Raw genomic sequence first — 15846 nt, forward strand, 5'->3', positions numbered from 1 at the left:
GATTACAATCCGAAATACGGTACATTCATAAGTATAATACGTTAACGAATTACAACAAACTTTTAAACATTAATCAATATAACATAACAATTATATAATTGAATCAGTGATCTTGAAATAAACTATTTACAATATCACAAGGGGGATCAAAGAACTCTCCAACATTGTACAGTGGATTTCCTAAAACCATCCTTTTCACGTTAGTTTTGAAGACAGATATACTAAGATTCCTGGAACACAACGGTAATTTATTGAAAGATTTTATTCATAGGACCTCAGATTGACACTGAAAAAATTGGATAAAGAAGCACAAAAACCAAGAAGAAGAAGTAACTGCAAGAGAAAAAGAAGAAGCAGCAAGAGAAAAGCGGGAAAGAATAGAGAAAGTAGTAGAATAAGAAGAAAAATTGAATAATTAAGAGAAGGAGAATGCATTTATGTATTTGAAGTTGTAATCAGAGCCAGCTTTTGTTCTTGGTTGAATTGAGAAGCATTGGTGTTATTCAGTAATTATGTTTAAAGTGAATCCCACTATGGAATAAGTTTCGCAAATTTATTATTTCCGATTTACTTTCTACGTATTTTTTTTTTTGCAGCCGAATACTCAATTTTGATTTGTCTTGTCTTTAATGGAACTTGTTTGAAGTATTTAATGTTTATTTGGAATAAGGGAAGCGCTTGTACTGAAATAAGTATTTGAAGAGGAGAAGATCAGAGTAGGAATGGAAATCTATTAATCATTTTACAGTATTAATTTATCTATCATTTATTTGTTTGTGTATATATTCTCATTCATTTTTTCCAGTTGCTGGTATAACACTGCCCTGTGGATTAATAAGGAATCCGATTAGAAGCAGTTCTGCGTGTGAATTAGAAAATAGAGGTAGGTTTTCTTAGAAAATAGTTCATTTACATTATGTAACTTGTTATAAAATCAATCTTCAGAATATTTGAACCTCCACTTTTCTTAACATCTGTACCAATGTTCGGTTGATCTAGACTTAGATGTTGATTAAATTATCTTTTACCAATTTGCTGATTAGATTTATTCATATTTTTCTTCTAGTACGATTTGTAATATACTGAAATTATTTCTCATTCCTCAAGTTCATTCGATTAGCAGTAGTTGTATGCGGCTAGTCTTTTTCTTTATTTCTGTGATAAATGCTCATTATTTTCAGTTAATCATTTTGAAGCATTTTCAAATCATTCTCTCATCATTTTCAAAGTTGAAATTTGTGTAATATATTGTTTGGCTTATTACGTTTTCATTATTGTTTCATTTTCCATTAAAAGAGTAATGTTATTTGAAAATGCCAACACTTTTTGTTATAGATGATCATAATTTGTGATGATAATTGTTTATTTTTTTAATCTAGGTCCTCAACAACCATGGCCCGCCCCTCCCTCAGAAGCTTTGAGTGGATTGCGTTTTCCTCAGAGTGATAGTGAAGCGAAACCTCAAGATGATGAAGAGGTATTATAATAATTATAACTATTCTATTTCTTCCACAATCAAAACTGATACAATTTCGTAATAAGCATATTATGAAGACTATAGTTTGAATTTACATATCATTTCCTCATAAACCGAATCGGTCAAAATGTCCAAATGGTCCAAAATGTCCAAAATTATAGATTCAAAATTGAATCTATTTTAAATCTCTCCAAATTGATATTTTTTTGTATGATCGGTCTGAATATACTTCACGATCGGAAAATGAGATGAGTTTCATTGTTGAATTTCATATTTTAGGATAGTCTTTTTCTCAAAAAATCTAAATTATCAAAATTCTCACAAATTTTATTACAGATAATAATAACCAGCCAAATGTTGTTTTACAATGAGAGCAAATGTTGAGTTATACATTATTAATACCGGTAGTCGATTCATCTTGAAATGTATACCGGTAGTCGAGAAATGGATATCAAAGTAAGTTATTCTTAAGTTGATATTTTCATTACTGATAAAACTGAATTTGTTCCAAATTGGCGTCATTCTTTTCTTGATTTAGTGTGATGAGTATTGGAAATATGATGACAAAATAGGCCGAATCTGATAGAATGCAGATGTGTTGGAAGTTGAGCTCCAGTTCCTTCGAAGCGATTTGCTTTCTATTTGATCAAACCCAACCGGAAGCGAACTAATTGACTGATTTCCAATACAAATCACCAGTAATTATTCAAAACCGAAAAGGTTACTATACCATTACAGATTCAATGCATATAATAAGAATTATTCGAAATGAAGAAATAGAAGAAGTTTGGGCAGTAGCCTGTTTTATTTTCCTCTTCTGAATATTGCATTTGATTGTTTCATCAGATAAATGAATCCAACATAACAAAAGGATTACATTTTTTGTAACCATAGATCATGCATGATATCCTTTATTTGCTTATACTATGATGGAACTAACAAAAGGGCAAAGAAAATTGAAAATATTTGGTAGAATCGAATAATATAGTTAATTCGCGATCACATAAAGGACAGAAATGAAAGGAATTATAATTTTTTGTGTTTTTACAGATTTGTGAGGGTGAACCGTTTACACCGAAAAAAGAGTGGAAAACGACATGGCCGAACTTCAATAGAGCTCAAGAGTCTGGTGGAAAACAGGTAACGTTTATAATAAGCTTGTCTCTGTAACTGTATCAGGCTACCTTGCAGATGTTGATTTTTCTAATGGTTTGCTACTTCATTTTCTTGTTTTTGTCTGCTTTTCTTTTCCTCTTCTTTTACTTTTGAGTAATCCCCATTTTTTTGCTTATTCAGTTTTTATGTTAGATGGAAGTGGTAGATACAGAGCAGTATGTCAAAGCATGCGCTGTTCTCACTTTTACTTCCTAAATTAAATCACTGCTTTTTGATAACTACAACTGAGAACTAATGCATTTGTAGACAGACAGAAGCAAACATTCCTACCATTAATTATAATAAGCTATTATAACTTACTTAGGCTTATAATAAATAATAGTGAGTTTATCAAGAATATGTGACCTAAAGCTATAACGTGGCTCTCAAAGTATTTTTCTGGAGTAATGGTTAGAGCCGAGCTCCCCAAATCCTGGAAACAAACAAAGGTCGTAGCAGTATTGAAGCCAGGAAAAGATCAAAGAGACCCAAAAAGCTATAGACCAATAGCCCTGTTGTCAGTTGTGTACAAACTTTTTGAACGAGTCCTGCTGACAAGAGTCGGGAGCAGAATGGATGAGTGTTTGCCAGAGGAGCAGGCTGGTTTCAGGGAGGGTAGGAGTTGTGAGGAACAAGTATTGGGGCTCACAACTCACATCGAGCATGGGTTTGAGAGAAACCTCAAATCAGGAGCCGTATTTCTGGACCTTAGTGCAGCATATGACACAGTGTGGAGATCTGGTCTTCTTCTGAAGTTAGCAAGGATCCTGAAATGCAAGGCAACCATCAATCTCTTTGGAGCTATATTGAGAGACCGTACATGCAGAGTGTCTCTTTATGGTAAACTTAGCACTATAAGAAGATTACAAAATGGTTTACCTCAAGAATCGGTTCTTTCACCAATTTTGTTCAATGTTTACACTGCAGACCTGCCTGTTACTCAATCACGCAAGTTTATTTATGCCGATGACATTGGGCTTGTTTCTCAAGGACGAATTTTGAACAGCTCAAATTGTGTTGATGAGGATTTAGAGATAATGACAGAATACTTCCAGCAGTGGTTCTTGAAGCCAAACCCGTCCAAAACTGTCTCAACATATTCCATCTCAGTAACCAGCATGCAAAAAAAGACATTGATCTCAGGTTATGTGGCAAAATAGTATATCATCAGGAAGCTCCCCGTTACCTAGGAGTCAGACTTGATAGATCCCTCCCATATCGACAACATCTCAGGGGTTGAGAGATAAACTGAAGACAAGGCTAAATATCATCAGCAAACTTGCGGGAACAACCTGGGGTTGTGACATGAATGCCCTTCGAACATCAAGTCTTGCACTTCTGTACAGTACAGGGGAGTACTGCTCTTCTGTCTGGGCTCGCAGCAGACATGTTGAGAAAATTGTTTCAGTTTTCAATGAAACTATGAGGAAGGTTAGTGGGGCATTGAGAGCAACAGGGACTGAGTGGTTGCCTGTGCTTAGTGACATCATGCCTCCAGATCTCAGAAGCTTGGAGAAGAAGAACAAGTTCATTTCCCAGTTGCAACACATGAGTATCTCCCAGTCTCTAGAGATTTGGCCACCACCAAGGCGCCTCAAGTCAAGAAGATACTTGAGACTTGATGAGCAGGAGGAAATAAGAAGTGCGAGGGAGTTATGGAGACTGAGATGGTTGCAGGGAGAGGTCAGGAACAAAGGCCTTGTGGATGACCCTAATGACATTGTCCCTGGCACCCAGCTGATACGTAGAGAGTGGTGTGGCCTTAACCGGTTCAGGACGCAAGTGGGAAGGTGTCTGAGCTGATGACAGCATGGGGATACACCCTCTGATCCTCTGCGCCAATGTGGCAAATTCAATCAATGAACCACCTAATATCTGAGTGTCCACAACACTCCTATCATGGAGGGCTGACACAAGTTCATGATGCTGGAAAAGAGGCATGTCAGTGGCTCCACAACTTATAGATTCCATTAGTATTTAACACATTAAGTGTGAAATTATGTTTTTTCTTGATTTAGTGTGATGAGTATTGGAAATATGATGACAAAATAGGCCGAATCTGATAGAATGCAGATGTGTTGGAAGTTGAGCTCCAGTTCCTTCGAGCGATTTGCTTTCTATTTGATCAAACCCAACCGGAAGCGAACTAATTGACTGATTTCCAATACAAATCACCAGTAATTATTCAAAACCGAAAAGGTTCCATTACAGATTCATGCATATAATAAGTTTATTCGAAATGAAGAAATAAAGAAGTTTGGGCAGTAGCCTGTTTTATTTTCCTCTTCTGAAGATTGCATTTGATTGTTTCATCAGATAATGAATCCACATAACAAAGGATTACATTTTTTGTAACCATAGATCATGCATGATATCCTTTATTTGCTTATACTATGATGGAACTAACAAAGGGCAAAGAAAATTGAAATATTTGGTAGAATCGAATAATATAGTTAATTCGCGGTCACATAAAGGACAGAAATGAAAGGAATTATAATTTTTTGTGTTTTTACAGATTTGTGAGGGTGAACCGTTTACACCGAAAAAAGAGTGGAAAACGACATGGCCGAACTTCAATAGAGCTCAAGAGTCTGGTGGAAAACAGGTAACGTTTATAATAAGCTTGTCTTTGTAACTGTATCAGGCTACCTTGCAGATGTTGATTTTTCTAATGGTTTGCTACTTCATTTTCTTGTTTTTGTCTGCTTTTCTTTTCCTCTTCTTTTACTTTTGAGTATTCCCCATTTTTTCTTCTTAAGTTTTTATGTTAGATGGAAGTGGTAGATACAGAGCAGTATGTCAAAGCATGCGCTGTTCTCACTTTTACTTCCTAAATTAAATCACTGCTTTTTGATAACTACAACTGAGAACTAATGCATTTGTAGACAGACGGAAGCAAACATTCCTACCATTAATTATAATAAGCTATTATAACTTACTTAGGCTTATAATAAATAATAGTACAAGTCCTATCAATCGCTCATCATTTTTGATTGATTGAATCAGTTGTATGCTTCAAGTTCTTCTGTTGTGTCTACAATTTTCTTCATTTTCATAAAAATAATGATTCTTGACCTTGATGTCAGCTTCCTTCATATTCATCATGTATTTTTATAGATAGCTAGCCGGCAGGCTCGCTTCGCTCGCCTTATGTGTGTAACCAGATGATTCAGACCCCGGGTGGATCATCCAGAAACAGGATTAGCTGGCTTGCTTCTTCGTCGCCTACTGCATTTTTCATTTGAGCTTTCTTCCTTCCGTCAAGAAGTCAAAAGAGACTATCAGGCTTTAAGCAATCACCAGTTTTCTTTGAATTATGTAGTGCAGGCTTGCAAAAATCGTTATTCTTATCAGAATTGATAAATATTTTTTATTTCTCAATTAGAGACTTTTAGGTTAGGATATTATGAGAATAATTGTATTTCAGCCTAAATAGTTCTTTGAATTTAAAACAGGAATGATATGGAGAACTTAACAAAGATATCTAACCTTGAATGTATTTGATGTATTTTATGAATGAATTTCCTTGAGAAATGTAGAAAAATGCTTTGAAAACTCAATGGAAAGCTTGAGAAAAGAAACCCTCTAAAAAAACGCTGGGGAAAGCTTGGAAAACGCAGTAAAACCGCCCATCTTGGGCGTATCTTTGGCGTAATAATTCTGAAGTCCTCTCAAGACAAAATTTCTAGACCCTTGCTAAACTTCTGTACCATATCTGAACATGATCTGCCAATTAGTTTTTGAGAAAGCGTAGAAAACCGCGAAACCTAGGCGTTATTCCAAGACCCTCCCAATAACGATCTCCCAATCTCAGATGAGCTTGTGTACCAAATTTGAACATTTTCTCTCGACTAATTCTTGCAAAATGTGAGAAAACGCAGAAACCTGCTACGGAACGCTGGGAAAACGCAGTAAAACCGCTAATCTTGGGCGTATCTTTGACGTAACTCTGAGTCCTCTTAAGAATGCATTTCTAGACCCTTGCTGAACTTCCGTACGAAATTTGAACATGATCTGTGAAATAGTTCTTGCGAAGGCCTAGAAAACGCAGGAAAAACGCTCAAAACCCGCCAATCTTGGGCGGAACTGGTTGGTCTAGAACAGCGTCAAACAAGTCAAGGTGATGTTCAATGTCTCATGTCTAATGTATGCTTAAAGTACTATTCATGCTGTTTCTATTTGTGTTGTATGTTTGATATCTCATGAATTATGCTTAATGTAGTGTAGTATCCATGCTGTTGTAAATTGCGGAAGAATTTCATTGTTTTTTCTAAGATTGGAGACTCCAAATGATATTTTATTGCATGTATAAATAAATAAAAGTATAAGTTAGATAAAAAATATTTCCTCAAATGGAGTTCAAACTAAACAAAATCAATTAGTCTAATGATAAAAATTATACTCCCAACTCTTGGAAATCGACAAAATTATCAATCTGCTAAGTCTATAGAAATTTCATGAAATGTGTTGTTTCTGTACTATGTGAAAAGTAAAATTCGCAAAGCCATTTACATTTTTTACCAATTAAACAAAATTCTATCACTAAAAGAGCTACAAAATATATATTTTTCTTATGTTCAGTCACTTATCGAAGTGGGAATTTTAGCTTATGGGGGTGCCTATAAAACATTACTAAAACCTTGGAAGTTACACAGAAATCTATTATTAAAACAGCATTAAGAAAACGTATACGCACTCCTACTGATGACATTTTTGAAGAATTCAATGTTTTAAGTATAAGGCAAATTTATGTAAGAAATATATTATTATACATGTACAAAAATCATAAAGATATGTTTAAGAAAATTGAGCACAGCTATCGAACTCGTTCGTCAGAAGAATAGGAATCCAAGTTCCAAGGCTAGTCAAAACTCATTCCACTACTAATACTTATTATATAGCACACAATCTGTATAGAAATCTGCCTGAAAATCTGCCTACGTAATACCGAACGTGAATCCAAAAATATTTATAAAAAAATGTTAATGACTGGTTAAAGGAGATTGGGAGGACAAATATAGAAGTGATAATTCTTTCATTGTATAAATAAAGCAAATGTCGTGTAATGATAGTCCAAATTTAACTCTAAATGTTTACATCTTTTATACTTAACATCCTTTGAACTTCAAATTTTCTCTGATATTAATACCTGGTTTACCCAAGAATGTGATAGATGCAAGTATGGGGACAGTCCGACGTTAGCCAATCATCGCCAAGACCCTCTTCCACACACAGGCTTTGCCTTTGTGGAGAGTTTTCATAATGTTTTTTAAAATATAATGTTGTATTTTCTGGAGCTACGATATAATAACAACTAGATTTAGTTATAATGATTAATTTATTAGTTCAACTGTAAGTTTTATTTATGATTGATTGGTTGCAGAAGATGTAACGTTGTTGTATAAAATATGAATATTTGTACCCTGAAATCATGATAATAAAAACCAATTTGATTTGATATGCTTAGCTGAATGTGTGTGCGTTGTTCTGTATCCAGTCGTTCGTGGTGCACCTGCCAAAGTTCACCACTCCGCCACCGCTGCTCGATTCGCTAGTGTCGCCTTGCAAGTACCTGCTGCCGGCCAATGGCGGACTCTGGCCCCGCCCCCTTCCCCCCGACCCTTCCCAACTACCAATGCCCAAACTGTATCTGGATGATAGCACCACTATTCCAACGGTTAGTATTGTAGTCCAGTCTGCACTATATACATTGGTGCATGCAATTTATAACCAGGTGTACCTGGAAATCTATGTGAGATAGAGCGCTCTACCTGATGGCAGGTTTTAGAGCACAACATTACGCCCAGAGGGATTTCGAATGATGCATTTCAATGGTGAAATTCGGAAGATATTGTTGATCAAAAACTAAAATTCATCAAAACTTTTTTTCTTGAAATTTCACTCATTTTTGAAAAACTGTAACTCAGTACCCATTGAAGATAGAGATAGATAGATATAGATAGAGAGCTTTGAATGATTTCATTCTAAGGTAAAATAAAAGCAATATTATCAGTTCCCCATAATTTTATATCACCTTAATATGGAGAAATTCCACAATATCTCTGTTCATAGTGTAAATTTGATTTAATTTTATTCACAATTTTATAATAAAGAGCAATTTTTTCTGTCCGACGACTGGATTTGGCGGAAATAGCTAAAAACTGGATCATGATCCGAAAATTTTTTGGTCCATTCTGTATCCAGAACAAGGAAGTTTTACATGAAAAAAATTGGTTCTGGACTTCTCTTATGTATCCAAAAATATTATAAAACATCAGAACTATAATATAAATTGCAAGCACATCCCCTTGTCTGTATTGATTGAACTTTAGTCACAGTTGCAATATAATAATTCAGTAAGACCATATAGATATATTTCAACTTGTTCAACATTAGTAGCTTTAATTACAGTAGAGGAGCAGAGAAAATTGCTCATTTGGTTAAGTTATATCAAGAATGTACAAGTATAATTTATTTTCTTGGAGCCACATATCGACTGTTATAGGACCATTGTTCGGTCCTATCGTCTCTTATGTTGTAGATTGAATTAATCAATCAATTCGTTCATTTCACAAACGAACACAGTATAAATAAAATAATACAAAATTATAAAATAAATGATAAAATATGAAATAAAAGTGGGGATAAGCTCTAGGCATAAGCCCGAGTGGGGTCTACATATAATAAAACAAATAAAAATACTCAGAGTATTAGATTGGATTAGGTAGATTAAGTAGTGAGATTGTTTGTATAGGATTGAATGAATAAGTCACTCACTAATATACTCATTACTCATATTAATATTGTTGTTTTGTTCAGAGTGACAAGAAAAGCCCGGCACCTGCACCACAAGCCACTACTGCCACACTGCCAACTGAAGCTGACCTGGTGCAAGACAGCGAGGGCTCTTGCTCGGGGTCTGAGCTGAATGTCACCGACCAGGCCAATGTCAGCACCACTAGCACTGGCAGCAATGTTAGACGTGAGTCTCATCTCACTATTCATTCATTCATTCATTCATTACTACCTATTTGGTTACTTGGAAAAACAAACAATGACTTTGGGCAAAGTATACAACCATAGAGAAAATATAGCATGAGATAACCCATGATATAAGTGGTTAAGTTTCAAATTTCAAGCCGATTTTTGTGAACTAGATAGGTCGGTTTTCGTTTGTGCGTAAACTTCCGATGTCGACGTCAGGCATTGTTGTTTGATGACATTCGTATTGCCCAAATTTTAAATGTTCTAAAACAATTGATCAAATAAGTTATAATAAGTAACTAATAAGTTATCTGTGCCAAGACCTACAAGACATCAGACCATAACATTGACATCGAGTTTTTCCAAAATGACGGACTCTGTGAATAGATCTGCAAGGCATTGTGACTGCAAAATAGCGCTTGTAAAGCGAGAGAAGATGATTTTTTAATCGTTCGTTTATGTTTAGGCCGATTGTTCCAGAATACGGAACATTATCAAAATTATAATTTTCATATTCTACAATAATAGAAAATGAATTTGATCTTAAAAAGGTACGTGCTCCAGGATTTAAATCAAACCGCAAAAGTCTTACTAACTTAAATATAAAACTTTTAAATTTCTAAACAACGCCGTTCTTAAGAAAAAGTGGATAAAATCAATTTGATTGGAAAATTTATTAAAGTGTGATGTTGTGTATGTTCAACAATATTCAAATGAATCAATACAAAAGTTACATGTGTGAACATTGTACACCAGGTCTATAACTTCAGTTACTTACAATAGATAATTTATTGATAATCACAATAGAATTCATTCACTGAAATTGAAAATAAAAGACGTTAATTATCTAGATGTAAATTCAATATCTTTCGAAGTGAGCATTCAACGATTTGCTTGAAAAAATTAGTAAGAAAGTGATGTCAACTGTCTTCCTGAAGTTTAATCACGTTCATTATAATCTTAATTTGAACTTGAACATTCTATTTATCATTAGGTCAGTATAATAATGCAGTATACGTCTCATAATTGGTTACAAACACAAACAATTATCATATATTATGATAATAAACATACTTTATTTACTCATAACACAAAGTAAACAATAATAGCAGACGTCTCAACTGTCAAACATTTCGGCCATGTGAGCGGCCATTTTGTTCAGATGTTATGGTCTGTATGTCTTGTTGGTCTTGTTTGTGTCTATCATCTAAGAATCGAAACATATAGAATACTATCAACAATTTATATATTATATATTGCAATTTAACATTATAAGCCTAACCTCCCCCATAACTAAACAGCATTTTTAGGCTATTTAGACAAATTGAAATCTACCCAATCTGAGAGCCACACCCTGTGGATGTCGATGACGGCATTTACGCACAAACCACAACTTACCTTTTAGCCGATTACGGTTGGCTACTGTCTATTATTAAAGTTTTGGCCGGGTGAGATTGTAAGAACAGCACAGTATGACAGACTACCAGCGTCACATAGCTTCACGAAAAATAAATACTAGGTCTATCGGCTTGAGTTGACAGTGAAATAAACTCCCTATATCTTCTTATGCAATCTTTTCTCTATGATACATTTAAAGTTGGGTAAATGGTTGATTGTGTGGTCAACCTGCCGTGAACATTGATAACGTGTGATAGTGCGCCTAAAGGATAATTCCCACATATTAGTAGCAGTTCGTGTTTAGTCCAGTGAAAATACTTCCCATCAGTTTTAATAGCCCAGCGGCGTCTGAGTGGGTATGGTCCCATTCAAGGGAAAAATATTTTCACTGAACCGGACACGGTGCCTTAGACTGACCGAGGTTCAGTCTAAGGCACACAAATACTGATCAGGCGTTCCAAATTCCACGTTCTATCTATGGACACAGAGGCGGTCAAATACAAGCGTTCTTATTGGATTTCTCAATTGAAGAAAGACAATATACTATGAGACAGACAGCTTGTATCTTTAGCTTCAGTATCAATTCAATATGATTATCGTCTTTCTTTCGTACTAATTCAATTCAATCTTCAGTTTCCATGTATTGAGTTTCTTCGGTACAGTATTACCAATAACGTGGATCTTATAATGCATTTAAGATCAGTAAACTGTCAATGCATATATCAGTAAACTATCAATGCAACATTCTGGCCATGCTCGATCTGAAACACCTACTGTTTAGATTAGCGTCCATCACAATTCCGTATGTGTACGGCCCTGTGACTACATCTTCTCCAAGCGAGGTTTAAGAGCAAGATCTATCAACATCACTCTCTATGAAATGAAAAATCAATTGAATATGAAATGACGTCAGAATGCAATTTATACCTCCCATCAGATACAGGTGAAGCCATACCAGGATAGCAGTCAATATGCGCTGCCCTATTCATAAATAAAATAGCAGTTGAGCTGAAATGTTGAAACTATCAAAGAATTATAACATTCGTATTTTGAAAAGTTGAAATTTTTTTAAAAATCTAGTTTTATAAAAAAATGTTTTTTTTTTTTAGGTAAACTACGTCTGGCCGCACATTTTCAAACTCCTTTGGAGTGAACTATTTTTTGTACTTTTTCTACTAAGTCTACCAGAAACTTTAAGTCAATTTTTAATACACTTAGTTTGTAATGGATGTTTTCTGTACTAGAGTCCTATTTCGAGCGAAAATAGCAAAATGGTTTATAAAGTACAATTTCCTTTTTCAAGTTTCCATCCTAGATATAAAATGTTTTCAAAATAGTTGATATTGTAGTCATATTCTAGACTATCAACTATTCTGAAAACATTTTTTGATCGAGGTTTGCTGAACATAGAATGTCTATGATGAAAACCTTGAAATAGGGAATAATAGTGTAGAGTGTATGTACCTTATCAACAGTCAATCAATGTTTCCATCATAATTTAGTCTCTCTATATACAATTTTTGCCATGTTGGATCTATGTTTTTAGAATAATTAGTACCTAGTGTACTGGACAATTATTTGAATTTTCTATCATATTGCTATTGTCGATTTTATTTTGTTCAAAGCTTGAGCCAACTGGATATGCATTTTAATCTTGCTTCTATTGGAAAGGATACTTATATTTTTTCCTGCATTTTAAAGTCAAGCTGAATGGAAAACTCATTAGATAGTATATTTTGGGATTTTTACTGCATTTTGAGTTTGATTTTCTTGAGCATCGTTGGCACAATAATTGTATATATCAATGCTTCAGTAATATTATATTACGATGATGCTGAACCCTGATGGAAGCTTAATTGCATATTTCAATTGGTATCCTCTATTGTACAGTATTTCCGATTATCTCAATAACATTTCTCGCTCAGAACGCTATCTTCAAATATATGCATTATCTTCAGCATGATGACAATGGAAAAAGGAAATTTTTGAAGATAGAATTCTGAGCAAAAAATATGATAAAATAATCGAAAATATAATATTAAATATATTAATTGAAATATACAATTAAGCCTCCATTAAATACTAAGGAAATCAAACGAGAAGCATCATCGTGGTTACAATATTACTTGAGCATTGGTTTCATAGATTTTATCTTAATTTATCGTAATATTACCTTATCATAGATTAATCAATTCTTATTATAATTTAATCTATCATTATATTATTTTGTTTTAAGTAACTTTCAATTTGTTCGTTGTGATGTGATGAGTTTAGTAATTTTTTCATAAAGTTTGATAATTTCTCACACTATATTATATTAATGCTGGCTAAACACAACGAAAATAGGTTTATTTATTTTATGCTTCAATAATATTCAATTATTCAAAAGGTTTCCCTTACATTTTTTTGTAGTTATATTGGAATGTTAGTGTTTTATAAACGTTCAAGAAAGCAATTTCCATAGTTTAATCCAAGAATTAAGTAAATTTAAACCTTAAAACACAACTTTTAAGCTGTTGGCTTACATATCATTAGAAGTATATTTCTTCAAACAAATTTCTATATTTTATGTATTAATATGCAGCTAAACATTTTATTGATCAGAATTGTTAAGGTTTTTTCAATTTTTAAAAATTAAATCTATTAATTACAATTGAAACTTTATTGCTTGAAGGCAATAATCAATGTTTCTCCATATGTTAAACGTTAGCGAAGTCTTGAAAGAGAATGTAGACCATTTAAAATGTTTTAGATAGTCTTATAATTTTTTTTAATAATAGAAAACTTCCTAAATTTGAAATCTAGTTTAATTGCAGGATACAATTCAGTTTTTGTCAACTTCTTAAAACATTGCGTTGTACTTGGAATTTATGTTTCAATTTCTGTTGAAATTTATGATGTTTTAACATTTTAGATTTGAAAATTATGTTTGAGAAATGGAACTACCATCAATTTATGCTATTAAAACTTTCATTTTTCTACTTTCTTTGCACAAGTAAAACAGTTTAGAAAGTATTATCGCTTTCCCAAAACTTTAGATTTTCTGATTATCTCAATTATTGTTTCTTACTCCTTGAACAATTTACTTATTCAATCATTCAGAATTTCACATTAATTATGTAAATAATATACGTCATAAGTGATTTTTGCAGAAAGACATAATAGATGTACAAAAGTAATATACATTGAATCTAATTATTTTTAAATCATTGCAAGAAATGAGAATAGTTTATATACCTATATATATATATTTTATACATGTGAATTAATGTGTATTGATATTGCCAGAAACCTGTATGTGAATCGAAGTGTTAGTTGTTATATTTTATGTAATGTGTTTCTCAGATATGTACCGTACATCCTATACTAGTCTTATATGTGGAAATAGTATAATATAATGTATTCCTCAATGTAGTAGATAATATTTAAGATGTTCCTCTTACAGATTTGTAGTCTTATGTAAGAGAAACAGTTCCACACATTCGTTGTCATGCAGATGATTTACAGACTTTACAGTTTATCTTACAGATTTTTAGATGATTTCAAATGAATGCGCTATTAATTATGATTATTTGAAATTAAGGCATCAATATCAATGATTGCTTGGGATAAACAAGCAATAACTTAGTTAAAAAAGCATAACTAGTTAACAAGCATAACTTGGATAAACAAGCATAACTTAGTTTGCTCAGTTTCCAAATCTTAAATCAAGAATTGAACAACCATCCTCGGGACCTCATAATCATAAAATTCAATCAAGAATTGTTCACTTCTTACAATTATTTAGATCACTACTTATAAATATTGATAATTATAAATTTCAAGATTAATGATGATCAAAAGTTGATCGCTTATCAAACATATACAGCCTTATTCCAAATGATGGACCCATTTTCAAAAATTCATCTTTTACTGTAGTACTTATCCGAAATGAACAATCCTTATACCAATTGAAAGAAAAAATTCAAAAGTTTTTTTTGCAATAATTACCCTAGACAGCCAGGTCGCTCACTCAGTGAGAGAGGTTTTTGACTTGAGTCAGTCAGTCGGGAAATTTAAGTAAACCATGAGTACTTACTTACAAAGCCCAATGGACCTTGGCCTCCTCAACAATTTGCCTCCAATCATCTTTATCACTTGCTCGCCTCTTCCAGTTTAGCACTATCAAGCACGCCAGATCTCTCTCCACATCTTGAAGCCAGTGGGCTCTGGGCGACCTCTTCTCCTAGTTCCTTCCATTCGTCCAATAAGCATATGTCTCTGTATTGTGTTTTGCTCCATTCGTTGTACATGCTCCAGCCAACTAATTCTTCTAGACTTTATAGACCATGAATACAGTACTTGATATTTCAGGATTACCTTTTTAAACATTTGGATTCGAATGAATTCTATTCTCAAGGTTTTAAATTGAGTACCTACATGGTGTTATTTGATTTAGTTATATTTGGTAGCGGATATCATCATTTCATTCAATAATTATTATACAATCAATTGTTCATTCATTGCAGAATCATAATATTGTTCCGGTTTTCAATAATTTGTTCAATTTTATTCTTTTCTATTGATATGGTTTCCAGTTACAGCAGAACCTCTCGAATCCGTCACCTTGGCAATTAGAATACAGTCACAGTCTACATCGTATCATCAGTAACAAGTTCTAGTCATTGCTGAAATGCCCTTTTATAGTGATATTTGCAATTTATTCAAAACTTGATAACCGTTGTAGCCGGTTATACAGTATTTATGATAAAAATAATATAATTTCAATAAAATGCAAGTAGCAAATTCTCCTAAAAATACATTTTTAAGGCGAAATTTGCAAATTATTACAA

General features: G+C 33.4%; 2 protein-coding genes across 2 annotated transcripts in view; one reads left to right on the forward strand and one right to left on the reverse strand.

Moving 5' to 3' along the window:
• Positions 1–165, reverse strand: part of LOC120352818 — a 14027-nt gene extending 13862 nt beyond the window's left edge. The window contains exon 1 of the mRNA XM_039435096.1: positions 131–165. Within this exon, the coding sequence (XP_039291030.1) occupies positions 131–165 (35 nt within the window). The remainder of the gene's footprint in view (positions 1–130) is intronic.
• A 1756-nt stretch (positions 166–1921) lies between these two features.
• Positions 1922–15392, forward strand: LOC120352819. The gene is made up of 6 exons (XM_039435097.1): positions 1922–1933; positions 2528–2617; positions 5148–5237; positions 8130–8309; positions 9452–9614; positions 12124–15392. The coding sequence occupies exons 1-6, from the start codon at positions 1922–1924 to the stop codon at positions 12165–12167; spliced, it is 579 nt and encodes a 192-aa protein (XP_039291031.1). The 3' UTR covers positions 12168–15392.
• Positions 15393–15846: the final 454 nt, after the last annotated feature.

Source organism: Nilaparvata lugens, chromosome 8 (genome assembly GCF_014356525.2).
Source record: "Nilaparvata lugens isolate BPH chromosome 8, ASM1435652v1, whole genome shotgun sequence".
Classification (NCBI taxonomy): Eukaryota; Metazoa; Arthropoda; class Insecta; order Hemiptera; family Delphacidae; genus Nilaparvata; species Nilaparvata lugens.